Source organism: Camelus dromedarius, chromosome 33 (assembly GCF_036321535.1).
Source record: "Camelus dromedarius isolate mCamDro1 chromosome 33, mCamDro1.pat, whole genome shotgun sequence".
Classification (NCBI taxonomy): Eukaryota; Metazoa; Chordata; class Mammalia; order Artiodactyla; family Camelidae; genus Camelus; species Camelus dromedarius.
This window is the reverse complement of record NC_087468.1, coordinates 19,338,588-19,360,841: the sequence shown is the minus strand read 5'-3', so window position 1 is coordinate 19,360,841 and position 22,254 is coordinate 19,338,588. Positions and strand designations below refer to the sequence as shown.

The window sequence follows — 22,254 nt, the reverse complement described above, 5'->3', positions numbered from 1 at the left end:
GGTGTACTAGGGACATTAAAAAAAATACAACCCCACTCCCACATACAAACACACACAGACGTACATCAGGTGGATGACAGCAAAAAAATAGGTCAAAGATACCAAAAAAGAAAAATTCATTATGTACATATTAGAAACAAAAATAAAACACAGTTGAACTTTGAACAACGCAGGGGCTAATCCACCTACAATTTATACTTGGCCTTCCATATTTGCAATTCCTCCGCATACTCAAATTCAACCAACCACGGACTGTGTATTATTTACTATAGAAAAACACCTGCGTATACGTGGACCTGAGCGGTTCAAACGCATTCAAAGGTCAAATGTCATTGTAACGGATGTAAAGTAAGTGTTGTCCCACATGCAGAATCGTTCGCCGTTTTACTGTGTACTTAGCTCACAAACAGAAATTAACGTAAGTAGAGTTTTATCAAATCCCAAGATAAAAGAGTTAAAATTTACAAGGTATTAATTCAGTCCAGGTTATTCTTTAAAAATAACACAATTCCAAAAAAAGTATCAAAGAAATTTTATTAGGATACTGACATAGTCATTCTAAAGTTCATCTCCACAGCCTCAAACATCTCGCTTGTCTCCCACTAGAGAATTCTTTTAATAAACTAAAAACAAAGAGGTAGATCTTTATTTGCTGTCATAGAGACATGTCCAAGGTATATTACATGAAACAAATAAATCCCAAAGTGTTCGAACAAACAGAGTTTGGATCAGTACAGGTAGCATATTATTTGAGAAGAAAAACATACTCGTTTATATATGCACAGAAAATATCCAGAAGAACACAGAGCAAAACGTTAGCAGTGACTTATTTCTAGGATATGTTTATGGAGAGAATAAAAGTCAACAGAAAAGAAGATAGTTAAAAGAACCACTTATATATGTGTGTGTGTGTATATATAGTAACTTTATAATTAAGTATAGAAATTCAATAAAAAGTATAGCCAAAATTTTTTTAAATGAATAATGAAATGTAATTCATTCTTTATATTAAATAAAGAACATGATAAAATCATTAGGAAAATGACAAGCTTAATAGAAGAGCATGTGTATCCATATATATACAAATATATATGGAAACATATATGTGAAAACGTAATCCATACACATAACACATAAATATATATGCATACAGTTTATATATATGAGTATTTAATGCTTTGTAGATTAACAAATAAAATATTTCATAGCTGTGAGAAAATGACAAATGAGTTAGGGACACTAGGTAAAATTTTTGACACCAAAAAGTTAGTTGAATTAATGATTTGCATGCACAAAATAAAGCCATGAAACAATTAGAGGAAAATAAAATGAATATTTATTTAATATCTTCTGGAGATAACCTTTGTGATATACAAAAAAAGGCAGACACCATAAAATAAAATGAAATAATTTAAATATGTGAAATTAATCTTCTAAATATATAATCAAAATCCCACCTGAAATAATTAAAAGGTAAGTGACAAGCTCTGAGAAAATCATTTGTGATGTTTATAGAAACTAAAAGATTAATAAATTACTTTAAAACCACTTGTAGATCAATAAAAATTATGAAGTGACAAAGAAGATGAACATAATATACAGAAAGTAAAATATACAAAAGTCAAACAAATGTAAAAAATCATGTATATCATTAGTAATCAAAGTGGTGAATCTTAAAAACACAACAAAGTACCTTTTGATCTAAGTTGGAACATATTACAGCCAGACAGTTTTTTAACTGTTGGATAAGGTGGATTGAAATATCAAAATAAAATTTTAACCATTAAGTATATTTAGATAGACATAAGTGCAAAGGTGGTCATCTTAAGTTCATTTATTCCAAAAATTTTTAAACAACCGCCAGATCAGAACTGGAACCTATGTACAGAAAAATACTATACAGTATTACCCACTAACTAAAATCACACTGTAGATGAACACTTAGTGGGCTCACAATAGAGTAAGTAAAAACGGCAGATAATAAACAATTTGCTTCTATTAATTTTATTTGTGTAACAAAAATATACAAATATGTTAGTAAAATGGTAAACAAAGTTATATAAAGGTATTTTTCTTTTTTTCGTTCTTACATGTTTTGTCATCTTGAGCATAGACTGTACAATAAAATGGCATATTAATAAAAAGTTTATTAAGAAAAATTACTTAAAATGGGCTATACCAAATCTATATCTTAAAGCTAATATATATTTTTGAACTTTAAAAAATAAATGAAGTAAACTTACTGATTTTTCAAGAGAAAAATTTGTAAAGAGATTTTTCAAAGAAGAGAGTCTAATTTGGGAATGCAACTATTCATTCTTTTGGTCAATATTTATGAAGCTTCTCATCTACATAAGATATGGAGGAAGGCATTGAAGATACAGGTCAAATAAAAACTGTCATCTGTTACTTCTCCTTGGATCAGAGTCAAATAAAACTGGAAGACAGTTATCCAATCATTATTTAAAAGATGCAGTGGTAAGCAGGAATAAAATCATGTGATCTGACAACGTAAGAACTTCAGTAATGGCTTCCTGAGGAGGTGAAGAACAGAAACTAACCGAGCAGAGTGAGTAGCATTCTAGGTCTGGGCTTATACAATGATGCTGTCAAAGGACAGAGCATGACTAATGAAAGCAGAAGAAAAGGAGGCCAGTGTAGAGTGTGTGGACGCTTCCTTGCATGGAGATTTGAGCGCAAGGGGAGTGTGATGGGACAAGAATCCGTGGAGGCAGGACCAGATCATTCACAGTTTTTAAGGTCATGTTAAGGGTTTCAATTTTCATCCAAAGAACAACAGGACTCCTCTAAATTGCTCTAAATACACACTCAGCTTCTGTTTTGAAAGACGCACCTTGTGTACAGCGTAGAGAATAAATCCAGCAGAGCAAGAGCAGAGTTGGGGAGACTCAACAGGACAAAACGGTACCGGTAAAGATGGAGAGGACTGGATGGGTTTGAGAGATACTCAAGAAGTAGAACCAGCAGGATTTCACCACGATTTGCTTATGGAACGTGAGGGTGAGGACGCAGGCAAGGATGGTTCCTTACGATTCTGACCTGCAGAAATGGATGTTTCATTCACAAGACAGGAACCACCAAAAGGAAAGCAGGTTTGGAAAGAAAGACTATGATTTGGTTTGGGGATGGGCTTAAGGTACCCCTTAGATATTTGAATTTAGATGTCAAATAGGAAATTGGTGTACATGTGGGGAACTCAGAGAAAAAACCAATAAAGAAGTAACTTATTCATGTTAATAAATAAATAGTAATGCATGCTGTACATGAGAATGAGATCACCTGAGATTATTTAGAGAGAGAGAGAGAGAGAGAGCGGGAGAGGAGAGAGAACATAGTTGTCTAAGAGGAGGTGCAAGACAGAGCCATAAGGAAAACATAATATTCAGGTAGAGGAATTTGAGTTTACAAAGGATGTGGGAAAGAAACACACTGTGATGAAGAAGGAAAGCATCTTTCAGAAAACATCTTCTCCAAATAAGAAGAAAGAAAAGACTGAGAGTTGAATGTTGCCAAGGTATCAAAGTAAAGCAAAACATTTTAAATAAAAGCAAAGAGTTTAGTGATAATGAAGTCAGTGGCAAATTTAGCAGGAGCTGTTTTGATGGCTTGATAGGTTCTGATGACAGACTGCAGTGGCTTGAAGAATTGAGTGACTGATGAGGAAATGGGGACCAGGGTAGAATCTTATGAAAAGGTTTTTCTAGGAAGGGGAGGAATAAGACAGGGCAGAAGGAAAGGAAGATGTCAGATTAGGAGAAAATTCTATGTTATTTTTGAATAGTAAGACCCAGACATGATTAAAATCCTGTGAAGATGATCAAGGTTAAGAGTCAGCAAGCTATAAGACAGGACCCAAATCCAGCCATTGCCTGTTTCTGTAAATAGGGTTGTATTGGGTCACAGATGTGCTGTTTCTTTGCATATTTGTTACAGTTGCTTTTATGCTGTAACGGCAGAATGAAGTAGCTGTGACAGAGAGTGTGTGGCCCGCAAAGTCTAAAATATTTACTATCTAGTCCTTTCCAGAAATATTCTCCTGCCTCCTGGTCTAGATCAAAGAAATAATTCAGCTACGTAAGGAAGTGAGAGGTAAGGTGAGAATGAAAAGGTGACACAACTTAGAACTCCAGAGCCTGCTGGTGGAGGGGTTCACTCAGACTTAGGTGACATTATACCTTGGGAAGTGGGATGGTGATATAATTCGCTTTACCTTAAAGATAATTCTTTTTAAAGTTCTTTCTAAAAAAATTAATAAAACTGAAAGCCTTCAGCAATGACGAAGAAGAATAAATTAACAAAACCAAAATACAAAAAGTATGACTGGATACATTTTATATCTTTAAGGAATTTAAAATCTTAAGGAAAAACTACATCTGATACGTTAATGATTTTTATTCTGGATTATAAGAATATATAAAACTCACCTGCCTCATTTACACTTTCTAGTATAGTGGCCCATAGTGATTGGATGAATATTTATGGACTAGAGGAGATGTTTCAGAAAAAGTAATTATTACATAAAATAAGTCATTATACATGCTATGTTTTCAATGAAAAGGGTATTTTTCTAGAAACTCTAATTCAACATTTTGATTCAAAGACCCCCAAAAGGAACAAATCTGGATAAAATTAATACTATTTTTTCAGTATGATATTCAAAATGGGCACCATTTCAGAGCTAGAAAAGGATAATCAATAAATATAATTCAACTGATTAACAGAGCATAATATTGAGTCCCACCCCTTAAGAGTGATTTAAAAATAGAAAATGGAATAAAAGTAAACACAATGAGATTCACTCTAGAAAAAATATTATGAAAGAAGCAACCACAATGTGTTCCAGAAACGCAAATAACATTTCACATTAGAAAACAAAAATATAATTCATAAAAATCAATAACTAAAAGGTGGGAAAAAAAAGAACTCACAAAAAGAGAAAAACAAAATGCCAAAATGTAATTTAGTCATATTTAACGCCCACCTTGATAAATGTGTATTTATAAATGAGACTAGGTATGAAAAATGGGATAAAGAAATTTTTACCTAAAACAAATTATCTTGCCCACTGTTGTAAACACAGCACTGAGTCCTGTTTTAACAGCTACTAATGCAGGTATGCAATACATTTTTTGAATAAATAAGTGAATGAATAACTATAATAATAAAATGTACAAAACCACAGGAGACAGCCTGCATTAAACTTAGAAACAAACAAAAAAATTCTATATCACCATAATTAAGTAACATTAGTCTAGAAGATCTAGCCAATGGAATATAGAAAAAAATTAAATAATAGATGTAGCTATTAGAAAGTTAACACATTTTTTCTTTACAAAATTATTTTTAAACTAGAAATTTTAAAGAAATTAACCTACTGAAATTAATGGATTTGTTCAAAATGTTGATAATAATTATATATGCATATCCACACAAATGTTGTTATATACATATTAGAATCTTAATAATAAACAACATGTTTACAGGGGATGTAAGAAATAGATAATATAAATGAAGCTCTAAGCCTTTTTTATGCCATAAAATCAATAACTTTCCTTTTGACAACAAACAGATTTTAATCATTTTCATCAATCCACATAATCCAGTCAGAGTACTGTGTGTATGTGTGTAAGTGTGTGTGTGTGAGTGAGTGTGTGTGTGTGTGTTCTGGAAAAGAAAAAAAGAGAGAGAGAAAGACAGAGAGAGGAAGATAGAAAATTTTATTTCAAATTAAAATAGCAAAGAATAAACAAGAAAATTAAAACATGTATTTGGAATTTAGCAGTAGGAATAAAGACACACTTACAAAAAATTTAAAAATTAAACTATAACAATATGAAAATATGATTCTGATACAAGAACAGAAAATGAACCCAGAGGAAAAATACAGAAAGCACAGAACTGATGTGGATGTATGAAAACTTCCCATTAACATGGTAAAATACACTGGAAAAATCATAACCCTTGTGAGAAAAAACAAGGTAGGTCTGTGTTTCCCATGATTTATTAAAGGATATTTTAGGTAGATTAAAGAAATGAATATGGAAATAAAATTATACATGGAATGATCAAAACATAGTAAATGTTTCCTTACCACAAGATGGGAAGGCCTTTCCAAAAATAAAAGCAATGTGAAAGAACATAATGGGAACTAGTATTATTATCAGTCCTGTGGACTATTTATGCACCATATTTCAAGATAAGAAATCCAATAATACAAAAAATTCTACTGCACTAAAGCCAAGGATGTAAATATTCAACACTAAAATAAAAATTGTCAACTTGTTAAAAAAGATAACAAATAATGCTGGTGTATATGTGGGAAAATAACTCATACAATTCATGTGGTAACACAAATAGGTATATATTTTGGGGGGAGTTAAGTTTAATGTTTTCATTCCCTTGGCTATGTATTTTTTCTTCTAGGAATCTAGATAAAGAAGTCACTGAAGAAATATTTATAACAGTGAAACAGAGCATCATAGTAGTTCAACAAAAAGGGAGCGGTAAGTAAAATATGATGTTAGGGATAGAATTTCAAAAATATATTATTTTCCAAAGTGATTTTATTCATCACAAAATGTGAACTTTAAAGTAATCGTATATATATAAGTCTGTGCACCCAGTTTTCAATGCTGAAATATTTTTATAAACCCTCATGTATACATATCTGTGCATATTATAGATGTAAATGTAGCAGAATATGAAAATTATTATCTCTGTATGATATGCTTTTGATAATTGCTTTACTTCTTTTTTATAAATAATCTCATATTTGTAACATTTTCTAAACAAAGCATTCAATCATAATTAGAAAATAATCAAAAAATAAACAAAATATGTCAGGTTAATGCACAAAATTATACTTGTTCATATTTTAGAATAAGGTTATCTCTTTAGTTGTTTACTGTCAATGGAATTGCAGTAGTCTGAAAACATCAATAAAATCATGTATTTGCTTATGCAATTAATCACCGTGTTCCAACAAATGTTCACTAAGAAAGGCAATGAGAAAGAGAATGGATGCGACCTCCTTTCTAGGGCAGTGCTCCTTGCCAGCTTCGTAGTGTGGGGAAGAACTGTATCCATGGTCTGATGGAAGATATTATGCCAAGATTACAGGGGAAAGAGTTGGAACATTGATTTAAAGTCAACTCTTATCCTCCAGTCATTTGAGAGAGGACTGACCATGAGTGGATGGACAGCCAAAAAGATTAAGAACTGCAAAGGGTTAAAATTTTATGTTTACAATTTGTATTCTCTCCTTTCAAGATTCAAGATTGGGACCTAGGCAGTGGTCCTCAAAGAAACATAAATCTGACGAGAATACTGCAGAGCAAATCCCAAGATGATAACACTGATTGACAGCGGGGCAACAGGAGAGGGGAAAGAGGATGGAGGAATGTGGGGTCAGGGTTAATGGCTCGGTCGTCACTCTCCACTGCAGCTCGGAAATCACAGTAGGAACAGCCACCTCAACGGACATCCCTAAATGCAGTGGGGACAAAGAGATCCTAGGGTGACACAGTCCTAGTGCCAAAGACAAGGTGGGCACGGCTACCACGCCTGACAGCAGAGTCAAAGCAGCATTCAGTGTAGTCTGATTCAAAGCAGTTCATGACGCCGTCTGCTCAGTGGTAGTGCCCTTAGGAGCCAGCACACGGGCAGTCCGCTAACTTCTGACCAGATCTGTGTAAGTGGAATCGTGCCAGGTCACGTGAACAGAAGTCTAACTTGAGTCATCTGACACATAACTACTAACCAAGGTGACCGTGCACCAGGGAAAGTGAAGTAACCAGACTTCGGGGGGTTACTGGCCCTTGACCCTGAAGGGACACTAATTCCTTCAGATGCGGAACATCACTGTGGTCCCCCCCGTCAGACGAGAGTCTCATGCAATCAATGGAGTTTTAGCTCTGATCCATTTCACAGCGGGTCCAGTGGGTCTGTGACCCCATCATGTCACACTCGTGCGATTATTTCCCTAGTTCCAGAACGCAAAACTGGAAGAGACTTACTCATCACCGAGCAGAATCTCCAATTTGGAATAATTCTGCCTCTCCAGTCACAAGGAATAAGACAACAGACTGTCTTCTCTAGCAAAGCTAACGCTCTTCTTTTGTCTGTAGGCTGCTTGTTTGTGTCAAAAACCCCGCATCACCGGGGCCCTAATTGTACACACACAGTCATAGCGTGTACAATGATAAACTTACAAAGAAATGTATCTCATTTCAAAATATATCAGGCAAAATAGGAGTTATATAATCATATATGTATGCAAAATAGAAGACCTCATCTTATATTTAACAAAAATAAATACTTACTATATAGACATGAAAGCATTATAAACGTGTGAGAAATAGCGGGTCTTCTAAAAATCACACATTAACTTAGTCATAAGAAATATTTTACATAGTATTTGAAGACTCCCACTTGGCATGCAGAAACACTTTGGGGAAATTAAAAATGCCTCCGTTTGTTAAGAAAATGAACCAGAAGGCAATATCTGATCAGACTGGAAATGTGTACGTTGCTTCCACAACCCATTTCTTCTTTAGCGTTAGCACCAATAAAAGAATTGCAAATGCTGCTCTCTTTGAAACAGGAATAAAACGTTCAGCCAAGGGAGCATTCTACAAGTCCGGGGTATTATTTAAGCATTAGTGTGTCTGGTACCCTAACTAAATTACAGCTCAGACAAGGGACTGAAAGGTCAGGTTTATTACTCACTTTGGTAGAAACGTAACCACAACACTTGCTTCTACATCAGGGAGTATTATAACTGTCATTGTAACTAATAATAACAATGGAAATAGCACAGCCACATTGTATTTTGCATCTTCCGGCACACAGTAGGGGTTATGGCTAGTACTCATTTATATTTCGCACCGAGGCTTTTTTTATGGAAGAGTTCAGAGTGGTATCTGCATAGTAGCTCATTAATCATTTCAACAAGTTACTTGGGAAGTTATGATCCCGGCTCAATAGATGGAAAAATTGTATCACAGAAAGGTCAGATACATCTTTACTTGTCCAATATTACAGAGGTGAGGTGAGTCAGTTTCAAATCTCTGAGACCTCTTTTCCAGCCCTTGATCCAACCACTGGACCAATGAAGTTTTGGTCCATGTTGTGGTTTGACCATCAACCTCAATTCCTTTGAGGCTGACCTCTCTGCTGTAGCTTTTACAGACCTATAAACACAGAGGAAAATAATTTTTCATCTGTGGAGACCATACGAAAAAAGACTTAGACAGAATTAATTGATATTTCTAGTATTTTCTTTTGTAAAAAATCTTACCAGAAATATTTAACAATAGTTGACGTCAACGTAAAATTGTAAATATCAAATAATAGTGGAATGCACCGCGACCAAATTTATGCTGAAACAAACAAGCAGTATTTTCAGGGCTTCATTTGAACATAAATGTATTTAACAGGCGACAGTTAAAGAAAACCAAAAAAACAACTTTTAATAATTCCCAGCACAGCAAATAATTCACTCTAGCAGAAAATGAAAGAAGCAATGTTTCAGTGAACGCGACTTGACGGAGAAAGGAGGAATGAAAAAGCAAGCACAGGATTTATACCCAAAGACTGTTTCTTGTTGGTTTTAATGAAATCAGTGTAATTTCAATGATTTATCTGATGATATTTAATTTTAAAAGAAAGCAACAAAACATCGATCATTATCCTTTAAAATGAAAATACACAGTGAGTATAAATTAAATAGCACTGACTTTCCAAAGTTAAACAGTTTCAGGCATTTGCCCTCTTTGTATCATTTGCTGTTCTAAAATTAGGTGTCTTATATGCGTTTGATCTAACCTTTAAAATGACCCCAAAATTGAATCAATTCATAACACTCTCTATTCCTATTTTGGAATACCTTTGCTTACTGAGCTCCTAAAAAAAGAGTGAGTTTTCTTAAACAAGCCCATATGTACTCATTTTAGTTTGTTTCAAATCTTCAAATATACTGTAAAAACTAATATGCTTTTTAGTTTTTAGGTTCAGTGAAATTTGAAGATCCAATGAAACAGTAGGTAAAAATGATAATTATGTATTTGTTTAGGAAGTTTTGTTTTGATATTATAGTTACTCTTTCTTTACTTAAATTTTTTCTTTTAAAATCAGAGTGATAAACATATTGACTGTACCTTACTTTTTCTACTAGAAGAATTTACATTTTTAAGAAAGTAAAATAAGAATAAAAATATGACCCGTCTTGCTAGGTTTAGCAATTACACCTTCATCTCTAACTCTAATGTCTGAGTGATAAGTAAATACTGATAAAAGACTGAAGTAAAGGAGAGACTAGAACCTTCCAAGAGATGGTGTATGGACATCCAAAAATTCAGAAAACCATAGTGTTACACTGAGGCAATGATAGAAGAACATAATATTATTTTGATGCCTGTAAATTTTTTTAATATCTCACCTAAATATTTATCTTTGAGGCAATTCATGTGAATTGGATAAAGCAAAGTACATCTATTTCAGTAGTTTAGAAATATTTATGTGGGATATACGGGTGATTCATTGTACATGGTTGTTTAAATGCAACTATATTTCAAAGTTACTTTCCTATTTATGTTTAAGAATACTACTTGTATAATATTAAAATGAAAAAACTCTGATTTCCATGTACAAAAAAATAGTAAAATCATAACCTTATTTAGTTATGCAAGTGTTTATTGTTTATCCGATATCCAGGCACCAGATTTTGTTCAATATTTTTCTTTTAGTCAATTTATTTATAATTTTTGGATAGGATTTTTCTGAATGTTTTAATATTCTCAGCATGACTTTAACCTTTATTAATGACCTTTTATTAATGTGTATCCACTTTGATGTCATTTAATTACCAAGCCATATGTTTACAAGCATTATAACATGTACGATTTGACTAAAAGTCAAACAGCTTACTTTCAAAGGATCTTAATTTCTCTTGACCATGAAAGCATTGTTTTTTAAAGTAGTTAGCAGGAGTATAAATCATATCCTTTACACATATGGAGCCATTGCAAGCTTATTAAAAAGTCAGTGATTCTGATACCATAGAAAAATACCATGCTTTTTCTAAACCTTCCTTAACAGTTAAATTTTTAAAGCCTTATGGAGTGCATGAGAAAAATACCCTCACAATTCCTCTTCCACTTTAAGAATATTGAGATTTTATTAAACTGACTCAATGAATGATAGCTCTTCTGGTACTATAAAAAGCAATTTTAATTTTTAAAACATATTCAACATCTCTTTCATGCTTTTCACAGATCAAAAGACGTACTAATTTTTCAAAACTCCCAGTGTCTGCTGATACACAGGTTGATACAGTTTCACTTTGATTTAGTGATTCACGAAACTCTAGAGACAGGGAAATTCTGAAGAGTCATCAAGTCCCCAGTGTTAATATTCTCGAGCAACTTCCAAAGCTTAAATCTATATATAAATGTAATTTCTTAGGACTACGATGATCAGATTCTATTGAATATAGAGAAAGCCACAAGAAAAAAAAAAATTCTGGAATCACAGGAAGATTACTGGGGTGTGTCAACAGCTATACATGCCTGAGACCAGAGTCAGACTTCTCGACTTGGGATCTTAGAAAGCAACCAGTTATTAAAGCCTGGTTCATGAGATGCTAATACAAGCTAATTCTAGATAAAGGAATTAAACCCTTTATTATCAGTGTAAAATTTTTCCTAAATTAGCCACGTCAGTCCTTCCTGGCAGCTGTCACTCTTCACCGCTAATAGTTGAAGGTTCTAATAGAAATTCTATTCACAAATGGATTTTAATTGGATCAAATTTAGACAATCTACATTTTAGATGTCATATTTCAAGTGCTTTCAAAGTAACTAGTTACTTGGGAGAATTTAAAAGGCACATACATTTCTGTGTGCGTGCGCACACACTCACATGTGGAGGTGCCTGTTAACGTGTTTTGCCCTCAAACATAAAGAAACTGTATGGCTGCTCACCTGAGCACGCCAGTTTTTAGCAACTCAAGAAGCTCTTCCTTTTCTCATTAACAATCAACATAAATAGCTCAGCGTTTCCTTCCTATCCCATCTGTTCTTGCAGTCCTAGGAACGACCACAAAAATTTGCAAAGTGTACTATTCCAGGAACGATTTGAGATGGGATTTATTGTACTGGCTGAATAGGCTCATTCAGTGATGGGTCACAGAGAAATGAGGGTGCTGTCATAAAGACACACCAAAAATGCCAATGTGTAGTTCAAACTCTGGGTTTTTTTTAAAGAACATTAGACTCTCTAGCCATAAGATAACTTACAATTTTAGAGAAGATTGAACATTTATCTTAAGAAGGATTTTCTTGACTAACAAATTCCGGTAATCATGACCCAAGTTTTTGTCATTAATATTTCAAATGCTCCAAACGAACAAAAATTTTAATGGAAATAGATTCACACTTTCCCTCTATCTCTGTACGCAAGCACACGCACATACCTACACACATACAGACTCGCACATACAAAGGCATAAATTTACTTTCTGTACATAGAAAAGCGTAGTTTCAATTGTAACACTTTACTAAGACACGGTAGTAGTCAGCCACCAGAATTAACTTTGTTTTCTGTAGCTTTATACGAGTAAAGCGTAAATTAAACTCAGTCATACTGGGCCTGCTTCACTTAGAACCCTCTTTGAATATATTATGATTTTTAGGTCATGGAAGTTCACTCAGTATACTTCAAAACGTCAATTTCTAACACGTAGAAAGAAGTTAATAACCCTCCTTAGATCAGTAGTTTGGACTTGATCTAATACATTCAATAAATGCACAAACAAATGGTCAGAAATGGTCCATCCTGCCCACTGCACAGCAGTGAAGGAAACAACATAAGCCCCAGAGACAGCCGATAGGTTTATATTTTACTTGGTTCTAAAGGGTGTAACGAAAATGTTAAATATTTGGAAAATATATATACATACCTATAATGTCACCCACACACCTAGAGGCAGCCTTGCCAGCGTTTGAGGATCATTAAACTTTACATTTCAGTTACTTATCTTTTAAAACGCTCTGAATGCAGGGTCTCTTTTGAGATCACGTTCATTCATGTTCAGGTTTCACCAATTTCAATTTTCTTTTTAATTTAAAAGGCAAACTCTCAGCTCACTTCACGGAGTCTAATTTTATAAAGGCCATTGCTCATTTCATCTGAGAGACTCTACCCTAGAAGGATCCGATGTTCAGAATTCTGTTCTGCGTAATCCTTCAGTAAAACTTCGGTGGGCTGCGTGACGCAACTTCACGGTTCCTGGAATAATGCGTACGAGGTAGAGCGACCTGAAGTTTCACAACTGTTTTCAAAAGTATTTGTCTCTCTTAGTGACACTTGTAGATAAAGCTGTGTCCTTTTGGTTTTAAGTTACCTTCTCTGAACACATACTGAGGGCAAATTAAATGATTCAGTTCAACCAAGCACACTGATCTGCTCAACGTCTGATGACCGAGATGTATCTATTGGAGTTGTGCCATATATCATATTAATCATTCATACCTATCTACTCTACTCCTCTTTTATACCTAGAAAAGAGTTTCACTTCCTAAATTATTATAATATTCTCCGTCAGTCTATTAGCATGTAATGTGTGCATGGACTTTTAAAATTTAAAGACTTGTGAAGAATAGAGCCAAAATTATTTAACTTATAAATTGCATGCTCTCTATGTGTGGTGTCTCAGAGCCATCATTCTAAGGAGGAATGTTAAAGGAAATAGGCAAAATGGATATTTTAACTATAATTAGATCATGATAACTGCAGATAACGTCAACTGTATAGGTGGAATTTTCAATTTAATGCAATATCTTTCAAGGCACTATCTTAGGAAATTAGCATTTGGTGCTAAGCTTTCTAGTTAAATATTTATGGCTTTGTTGGGTAGAGCTTGGTGTTTTGAATAAAAAATAAAAAACTACCTCACAAAAAGGTATTGTAAATATACCAGTCATTCTGCATTTTTTGAGGCTATTGATTTGTGAGGTTTGTCAAAACACCACCAGACTAAAACTTAGCATATCTCTACTGTCCTAAAAATTCGTAAACTTGGGCAAATCGTTATTCTCGCAGCTTCATTTTATAGAGAATTTGTTTTTTAAACGAGAGAAGTAAGGGAAAATTATGGTTTTTCATGACAATTTCTAAGAATCTGCCTTTCTTCATTTCTTATATCCATCTGTAACCGTAATACAGTGAACACACTGATAAAAGGGGGAGTGGTGGCCACGGTTTTTGTTTCTGCGCATTTGTATTTTAAAACAAGTGCATGTTTATTTAAATGTAGCTTTATTGGACCCTACACACTCGAAAGTGGAGTCAATGACCTTAGATTGATCGCCTACCATTTTCTACTTTTTAGGGCACGGACAGTTTGATCTCCTTCAGGAAGGTCTACCAGTTTAACTCAACAGCTTCATTGTAACATTTAATTAAACTGGTCATTGTTTAATTCTGTAACACCACGTTCTTCCCCAACAATGTCACGGCAATCCATGACCATAAACACCACCAAATAAGACATATACTACACGTTCTTACAGAAAGAAATATGTTTCTATTTTGTTCCTATCATGGTAATACCGAGGGTCCTTAAAGGATGATCTTTGTAATTTAAGATCTCTGAAAAAGGTTTAGAACCATTGTTCTCAAGTCCTAGTTCTTCAAGAATCTCTTCTTTTTTGGTGATTCTTGTTAACAAAAATCACCATTCTACCACAAATGCCAAGAGACAATGAATGATGGGAACTTGACTCTCCTTTTCTTTTTATGTTACTAGCCTTTAAGAGGATCTCAAAATATAAGAAGAATGTAAAATAAAACAAGATGAACTTGTTTTACTGATATTCATGAATATTATATAAATGTCAGCCTACAATAAAAACATCAAGCCTTGTTAGACTTTTATATAAAACCATTTATTCTCTTTAATTTGTAAAGGCATTTGCTTATACAGATTTCTTTTAGGGATTGATTATCTGGGATTGATTTTCTGATTTTCAACCATACATAAAAAAGAGAAAACGAACTCCGTGAAGAACAGCTCGCTGTTCCTAATTACACCGAGTTGGAGATTATTTCAAACTCAGTGCTTTTGTCTGAAAACGTTTTCGCTAGCATCTACGTTTAGGATTATGGAAAGATCTGGGTAAACATTATCAAAAAGCAAATTATATTATTCAACTGTTATAACTGGTATTAAAAAGGGCAACGTCTTTAAATACTCATTAAAACTTTCTTTTGAAAAAGCAACCATGTGAAACTGGATACTAAGATGACACAGAGCCAGTGCTTGATCTGTCTTCACTAATTTATTCTACTAACAAGGCCTTGCTAGTCACAGTCTTGGCAGTTTTCGATCAACTTTACCAAGTAAGGAATGATCTGTATCCAGTGTTCCTTATGGATAAGGTGAAAACCTGTGACTACTTTTCTGCTTATTCACATGCTCCTAGATGTGGTCTTGAAAATTAAACGATCAGACCCTGACTCCAATCTTATTCTCGTGAAAATGAAAACAGGATAGTATAGAAATGCCTTCATTTGAGGTGACTGTTGCAGAAGGGAGATTACTCAGAACCCGAATATCTCTCTTTGCATTTATGAGTATCTGCATCGCTTGGTTTTGGACCAGTTTAACAAGAATGCACGGCATGTGTGTGGGGACGACAGCAGCACCGGCACGCAGTCCCCGTCATGCCTGTCCTGCTACTGCTAACTAACCCGCAACCCCGCGACTGGTTCAGTTCCCAGGGACGAAGCCAAAACACAAAGTGTAAGTTCCATTCTGAGCACATACATACAGCCAGCACTCAGGACAACCTTTGACAAGTGAGCTATGTCCAGTAATTAGATAAACAAGGAAAGGAGGAAGGAAGTAAAGAAAAGAAAGAAGGAAAAAGGAAGGAAGAAGGAAAGATGGAAGGGAAGGAAGGAAGGAAGGGAGGAAAAAAGACATCTTTGAAAGCCTTAATACAGTTACACGGTAGGCCTGGCATTCTCCGCGCTGGTAGAGTATCTAACTGGCACGTCACATGGAAACAGTTGTCCCTGTGAGACCCCTGTTGCATGCTTTAATTAAAACCAAAAATGTACAACGAAATCAACCCTTGGGTAAATTGCTCTTTGGTTTAAATCTTCATACCTCCTGGAATTTTGGTAAAACTCGCTTTGCTGTTAAATTAGGCTGGCCCCTCCTTCTTTACTCGGTTACAAAAGTCAAACAGCAAGAATCAGACATAAATTTTAGAATGAAAAGAGTTTCGTTTGTGTGGATACGTGTTTGTTAAGTCCAACCCCTGTATACAAACTGTTAAAAAAAAACAGCTGTTTCAACATAATGCTTTATTCCAACTTAATCCCATCCTTGAATGAACTTCCTTCAAGTGTCAACCATTTAAGAAAGGAAAAAAAAAAAAATCAGTCAATTTTCTGGTGGTTGTAATTTAATTAAGTAACCTTTCACACTGAGCAAAACCCAAAAGCAAAGGGGTCGTTAATCTTTCTAGCGACCAGACACACCTCTAGCGCGTCAAGCATCTACCTCTCCTTCCCCGCAGCGGAAACACTTTTAGGAGGATCACGGTTCATACCTCGCACTCCCTGGCGCCAGAGATGGTGTACGTGCAGGGCCCGGATCCGTTCACGGATATATCCACGGCCTCAGAGTTTGTAGGCTTGTAGTCCACGTAATACTCCTGCAAAGGGGAGTTCATCTGTCTCTCAGACTCCCTGGTCCTTTTCCGCCGCCTCTTCATGACCGAGTGCTGTTGAAGTTGCTTCATGCTGGCTGGGTAGCGTTTCCAGGACACATAGATCACCAGGAGAATCATGGCCACCGAGAGAAAGAGAGCCACGCTCCCTGCAATGATCTTGTGGAATGAAACGTGCTCGTACTCTTGCTCTGTGCCAGGAATCTGAAACCCTGGGGAAGGGCTTGGTGCTTCCAGGGTGGGCTGGGTGAGGTCCGATTTGGAGGTGGCGGGTCTGGGGAGAATCAGAGGCTTCTGGGGGGTTTGGGGGGCCAGGTGCGATTTTTCGGTGTTGACCACCTGGACCTCGGAGCAGATGTTGTATGTTTCCACGGCATCACTGAGCTTTTCGCCCTGGATGTGCTTAGGTCCCGCACAGATCATAGTGCTTTCCTTATTTCCTTTGAAATTCTTAAGCCAGTAGAACAAGGGACAAATGCTGCGACTACATTCCCACATATTTCCAGACAGAGTGATGGATATTAATGATATCCAAGCGTTGACGGTCTCCTGGGAGATGTTGGTGAGCTTGTTGGAATCCAGATTCAGTTTTTGCAAGTTGGGCAGACATTTAAACGTGCCCGGCTCAATTCCTTGGATGTCATTCCCTGATAAATCCAAGTTGTGTAAGGAACTCCAAGTCCACGTCAAGCCTTGGCTAATGGAGCGGATCCTGTTCCACTGCAGGTAGATCGAGCGGAGGTTGAACAGACGTGGAAAATGAGCAAAGTTGATCTTGGAAAACTGGTTGTGCTCCAAGTGCAGCTCCTTTAGCTTCAAGAGACCCGCAAAAGCATTTCGGGACAAGCTCCGAAGGCGGTTGTAGCCCAGATCCAGAAAGTCAAGGTTTCGACAGTCTTGAAAAACTCTTATTGGCACCGTCTTCAGTGAGTTTGACCTCAAGTGCAAAATGATGAGTTTCCGAAGGCCTTTAAATTGTTCCGACTGCAGTGTCTGGAGCTTATTGTAGGAGAGGTCCAGACTGCGGAGGTTGGGGACTGGGTGAAATGTTTTATTGTGCAAATAGGTAATTTTGTTGGAGCTTAGAATTAATTCTTTCAGCCTCCGGATCCCTTGAAATGCATCTTCATCCACCGAGCTAATGTAATTATGGTCAAGATAAAGCCATATAAGCTGGTTAAGGCTGGCAAACTGATTGGATTTGAGTTTCTGAATGCTGTTGAACCTCAGTGATAAGCCTTGGGACCCTCCAGAAATGTTCTCGGGGATGTCTGCGAAGGCATGGGACTCGCAGTACACAATTTTGCCGTCACATCTGCAGTTCTTTGGGCAAGCTCTCTGAGCCCCCGTGGGCGCCACAAGCAGCAGGGTGGGGAGCAGCGCCAGCACCACACGCATGCCTCTCAGCTGCGTAACTGAACGGAAACCTACAGCATAAAAAAAAAAAGAAAAGAAAAGAAAAGACAAACGCACGTTGTAAAGCTGTTGCTGTAAGTCACCACCGCCTTGTCAGAATCAGGGGCATTACCTCTTAGGTAGGAGCAGGACAGTTGTTTTAAGGGCAATGTATTTGATACTTAAAACCTTATTTTCTGCATAGCTGCATGTTTCCTGTTTAGGCTCCATTCTTTCTTCCTTGATTCTCAAATCGCCACCGTGCCGGAGAACTGAGAACAGCCCCCCTGAGTCTCAGGAGTTCATAGATGCATCACCACTAAAAGACCCCGAGCCTAGCTTAATACTTCATGCTGACATTTTAATAACGTTCACCTCTGGCTGGCCACTGTTGAACGCCAGCACCAAAAGGACGAGCATGAAGTCTCCTGGAAATGGGAGAACATGGGACTGAGTAAGCCCTGTGCTTCTGCATCTTTCCCAGTTGAGCAAAGAGGCTGTGATGTGGCAAAGGGAAGCTGTGAAGGTAACCCACGGTTGCCCTGCCTGAAACTGGATCCTCACTGCGTAACAGGATAACAACACACGAGCTCGGGGAAAAAGGGCTTTGGGACCAGTGCGGACAGACGGCGGAGCCGGGCATGCAGACTGGTCACAGCACAAGGTGCGCTCAGAGTGGTAACGAGCACGGAGGCTCTCGGCATTCGGGAGCTTCCTGCTTGGGCCCCAGCTCAGAGTCCTGACTGCTGGCAGGACAGGACACCCCCAAGTTACGGCTGTGCAATTCTTATTAAATACTTGCGTGAAATGTAAGATAGTCCTGGAGAATATTAGTTTTTCTCTGTTATTTTTAAACCAGTTGCGTTTGCAAATGGAAATAATCAAGGACGCAAACAGCAGACTGACACCCCCTCCCCCAGCCCTACTTGCTCAGATTTCTCACTGACCGACTTTTTATTTCCCCCCTACCTCCGTTAACTTCGGAAAGCCTGCAAAGCTGCAATCTATTGGCACTTAGGCTGCATTTCCAAGTCATAGCGTGTTAAGGGACTGCTTTCCTCTGTCAACAGTAGATTTATTATTTCTCAGCGGTGAGGAAAAGGAAAAAAAAACCACACAGTGCCATGTGATGCAGTTTCTTAATTAATCTTAAATATTCATATTTTTAACCAAGAGGCAATCAGCCAAATTCCTGATTTAAAAAAAAACAAAAAACAAAGGAAGCTCTCCTTTTTTAACTCAAACCAGTTAAGAATTTATTTTTAATTTGAAAACTGGTTTTGCTCTCTGCCTTCCTGCCAGCTACAGCCTCACCGAAATACACTCCAGCTCTCCCAGACAGGAGAACGGGGGGGGCGGAGGGGATGCCAGTCGCACTTGAAAAAACAAGACTGGCAAATGACTGTTGGAAATTTGGAAGCTGTGTTCAGGATACAGCTTCAGAGATGAACAAGCCCTTGTACGACCTCTGATAAAGCGGTGACCTCACCCCTACACACACACACACACACTCACACACACACACACACACGCAGGGAAGTGTTAGCACAAGCACGGTGATGTTGTCAAGAAACAGAAACAGATATGATATTTCTCTCACGCTCTATGCCCAAGCCGTGGACACGCACACGGAAGGGACAGTCAGAGGTATTTCTGCAGAGTCTAACTCCGTGTTATGCATTTACAAATTTTAAATAAAATTTAAAAAAGAAAGACAGAAGGAAAACGATCCAGAAATATAACAGCAACTACAGAGAGTCAAGTGGCAAACTCGGAGGCTGCCGCTCTCCGCCTGCCCGCCCGTCTTCTCAGCAGCTAACACCACGGCTGAGAATGGGAAGCCCAGAGGCTCAGCTCTGCTGAGAAGGAGACAACAAAAGTTCACTTACCCATCCTTTGTCATCCAAACACGGCTCCCCCCTGCTCTCAGCTTTCTTCTTATTTGGTGTCTTGTGCTGAAGCCACCAGCACCTTCATGACACAGCGCGGCTGCCATTCACACCATTCTGATCCCGCATGGGCGCTGCTGGCCCCTCACAAACTTCCCCGGAGAGGACAGGCGAGAAATATATATACATATATGAAAAAAAAAAAACAAACCCCAGCCTGGGGTGGGGGGCCGGGAGAAGGAGCAGCCGGGGCTGGGGAGGGCCTCTAGGCGCTGAGCATCCTTGTGTAATTCAGCAGAGACCCGTCAGCAGTAACTGGCAATCTGTGCAGCCGAGCGGCAGCCCATCTCAGGGGTGACCAACTTCTCTGGAAAAAGAGAGGAGGGGGAAAAAAAAAAGAAAGAAAGGAAATCTTCAGAGTACCTGGCATTCCTTATCGTGCCGGCTTTTGCCATTCTCAGAAAAAGCAACTCATCCTGTGGGTTTTCAGCTCTTCTAAGCCAGCAGGCCTCCTCGCTGCCCGAGACCCCAGCTTAAAAGCCATGAGGGCCAGGTTTACCCGCTCGGCTGGCCAGGTTGACGGTGCTTTGTGGCTGTGCTGGGAGGCAGCCCTTGTCTAGTTCCGAAGGCTTTCCAGAGACGGATGACGCTGAGAGCTTGTTGGTGCTAATGCTTGAGTTTGTGATACACTGAGTGCCCTCCGCTGGAGAAAACAGATTGCACATTAAAGACGGGAACAAGTGAGACTGTCGCTGGTGTGCAGCCTTCCCTCGCTCAGAAGGGAAATTAAAGGCACAGGATCGCTTTTTTTTTCCCCCTCTCCAATAATATATATTATGAAAGGTTTCTGCCAAGGAGTTCCATTCAGTGTTGTCAAATATTAAGTAAAATACTGCTTCTCTAAATATCATGCAAATAGTTGTTTCAAAGTTGCCTCAACCTGATTTTTTTTCCCGCATATATCACAGGGGATTTATTACCTTTTCTCCAACAACAGAAATGATTTCAGTTTTATTTTTCTTGGTGTTGGTTTGTTTTAGTTATTTACAGTCTTTTTTGTAAGCAAACCGAGAAAGGGTCTTACTCAAGGGAAAATGTAATTATATCACTTATGAGGATACTTACATTAAAAAATTTAGGTCTAGTTTTAAAAATCTCAACTTTTGATAATAAAATATATTCTGCAATTTTGCACATTTTATTGAACAGTCTAGAGCGTTACTTTCAAGAAGTGTACATTTTTAGCCTTAAAACAGTTATCTTTTAATATTATATTACCAAACGTGCAGTTAACTAAGAGAGATTAAATGTTAGGCGGGTCAAATTCCAGGTTGACATCACTTCCTTTAAACTCAGCTACATTTACACTGCAAACATTTTCCTGTGCAAGTTGGTTACCATAAAGTGCAATTCGAGAAAAATAAAAGCACGTGAGTTCTACATCGTAAGATTTCTCTAAAATTTGCAAAGTAGCCTAAGAATTAGAAAGGATAAAATGATATAATCCTGAAATACATACTTTTTAAAAAGCTATACACTTCCCTTGAACTTGTACTAAACTTTGGAAAACACAGAATAAAGCATGGCCTCCATTTTGTTTCTCTTCTTGTTTATTTCATAATCTTTTGGCAGACAACGATTTTTGGAACAATCCAGAACAAAGGACCAATACAATACAGAGAAAGACTGCTAGACAAGATTGCTAACCTAATTTAGCAGGTGTGAGAAATTTAAATGAATATTACATGAGCATCGAAGATTGCTGTGGATCACTAGAAATGAATATTTTAATAAACAGTCCTTGATTTTAGATTGTTTACCAAAATATTAATAAGTAAGGAGGGCTTATCATATGAATAACATATATTATTTAGCTCAGATACATGGGTAAGCAGTATCGGGCAATCGTCTAATTACAAAGATTTCTCCTGGAACAAATACATCCTTTTCTCTTTAACTGATATCTAAATTCTGTTTTTGAAGTGCATTCCTTTGGTTTAAGGTTTAGTACTTACTAAAACGCAAATGAGCACCAAGAGAAGTTAATGAAAGGTATATACACCTTTTTAAGGAGGTACGCATACATGACACGCATATAATTTGTTCACAGTAGTGTTGTTTACACAGAAATAAAAAAACGCACCCAAATAGTGACAGAGGATTAGTTCAGGAAAGTTAATATATTCATGAACTAGAACACATGCTGCAAT

At 37.1% G+C, this 22,254-nt stretch overlaps 1 protein-coding gene across 1 annotated transcript in view; it reads right to left on the bottom strand.

The window, feature by feature from the left end:
* The window catches only part of LRRTM4 (leucine rich repeat transmembrane neuronal 4), a 601,673-nt gene extending 580,945 nt beyond the window's left edge, over positions 1–20,728 (bottom strand). Inside the window, exons 1-2 of the mRNA XM_031440970.2 lie at positions 20,045–20,728; positions 16,641–18,187 (exon numbers count right to left, since the gene is read on the bottom strand). Of these exons, the coding sequence (XP_031296830.1) occupies positions 16,641–18,187; positions 20,045–20,048 (1,551 nt within the window). The 5' untranslated portion in view covers positions 20,049–20,728. The remainder of the gene's footprint in view (positions 1–16,640; positions 18,188–20,044) is intronic.
* Positions 20,729–22,254: the final 1,526 nt, after the last annotated feature.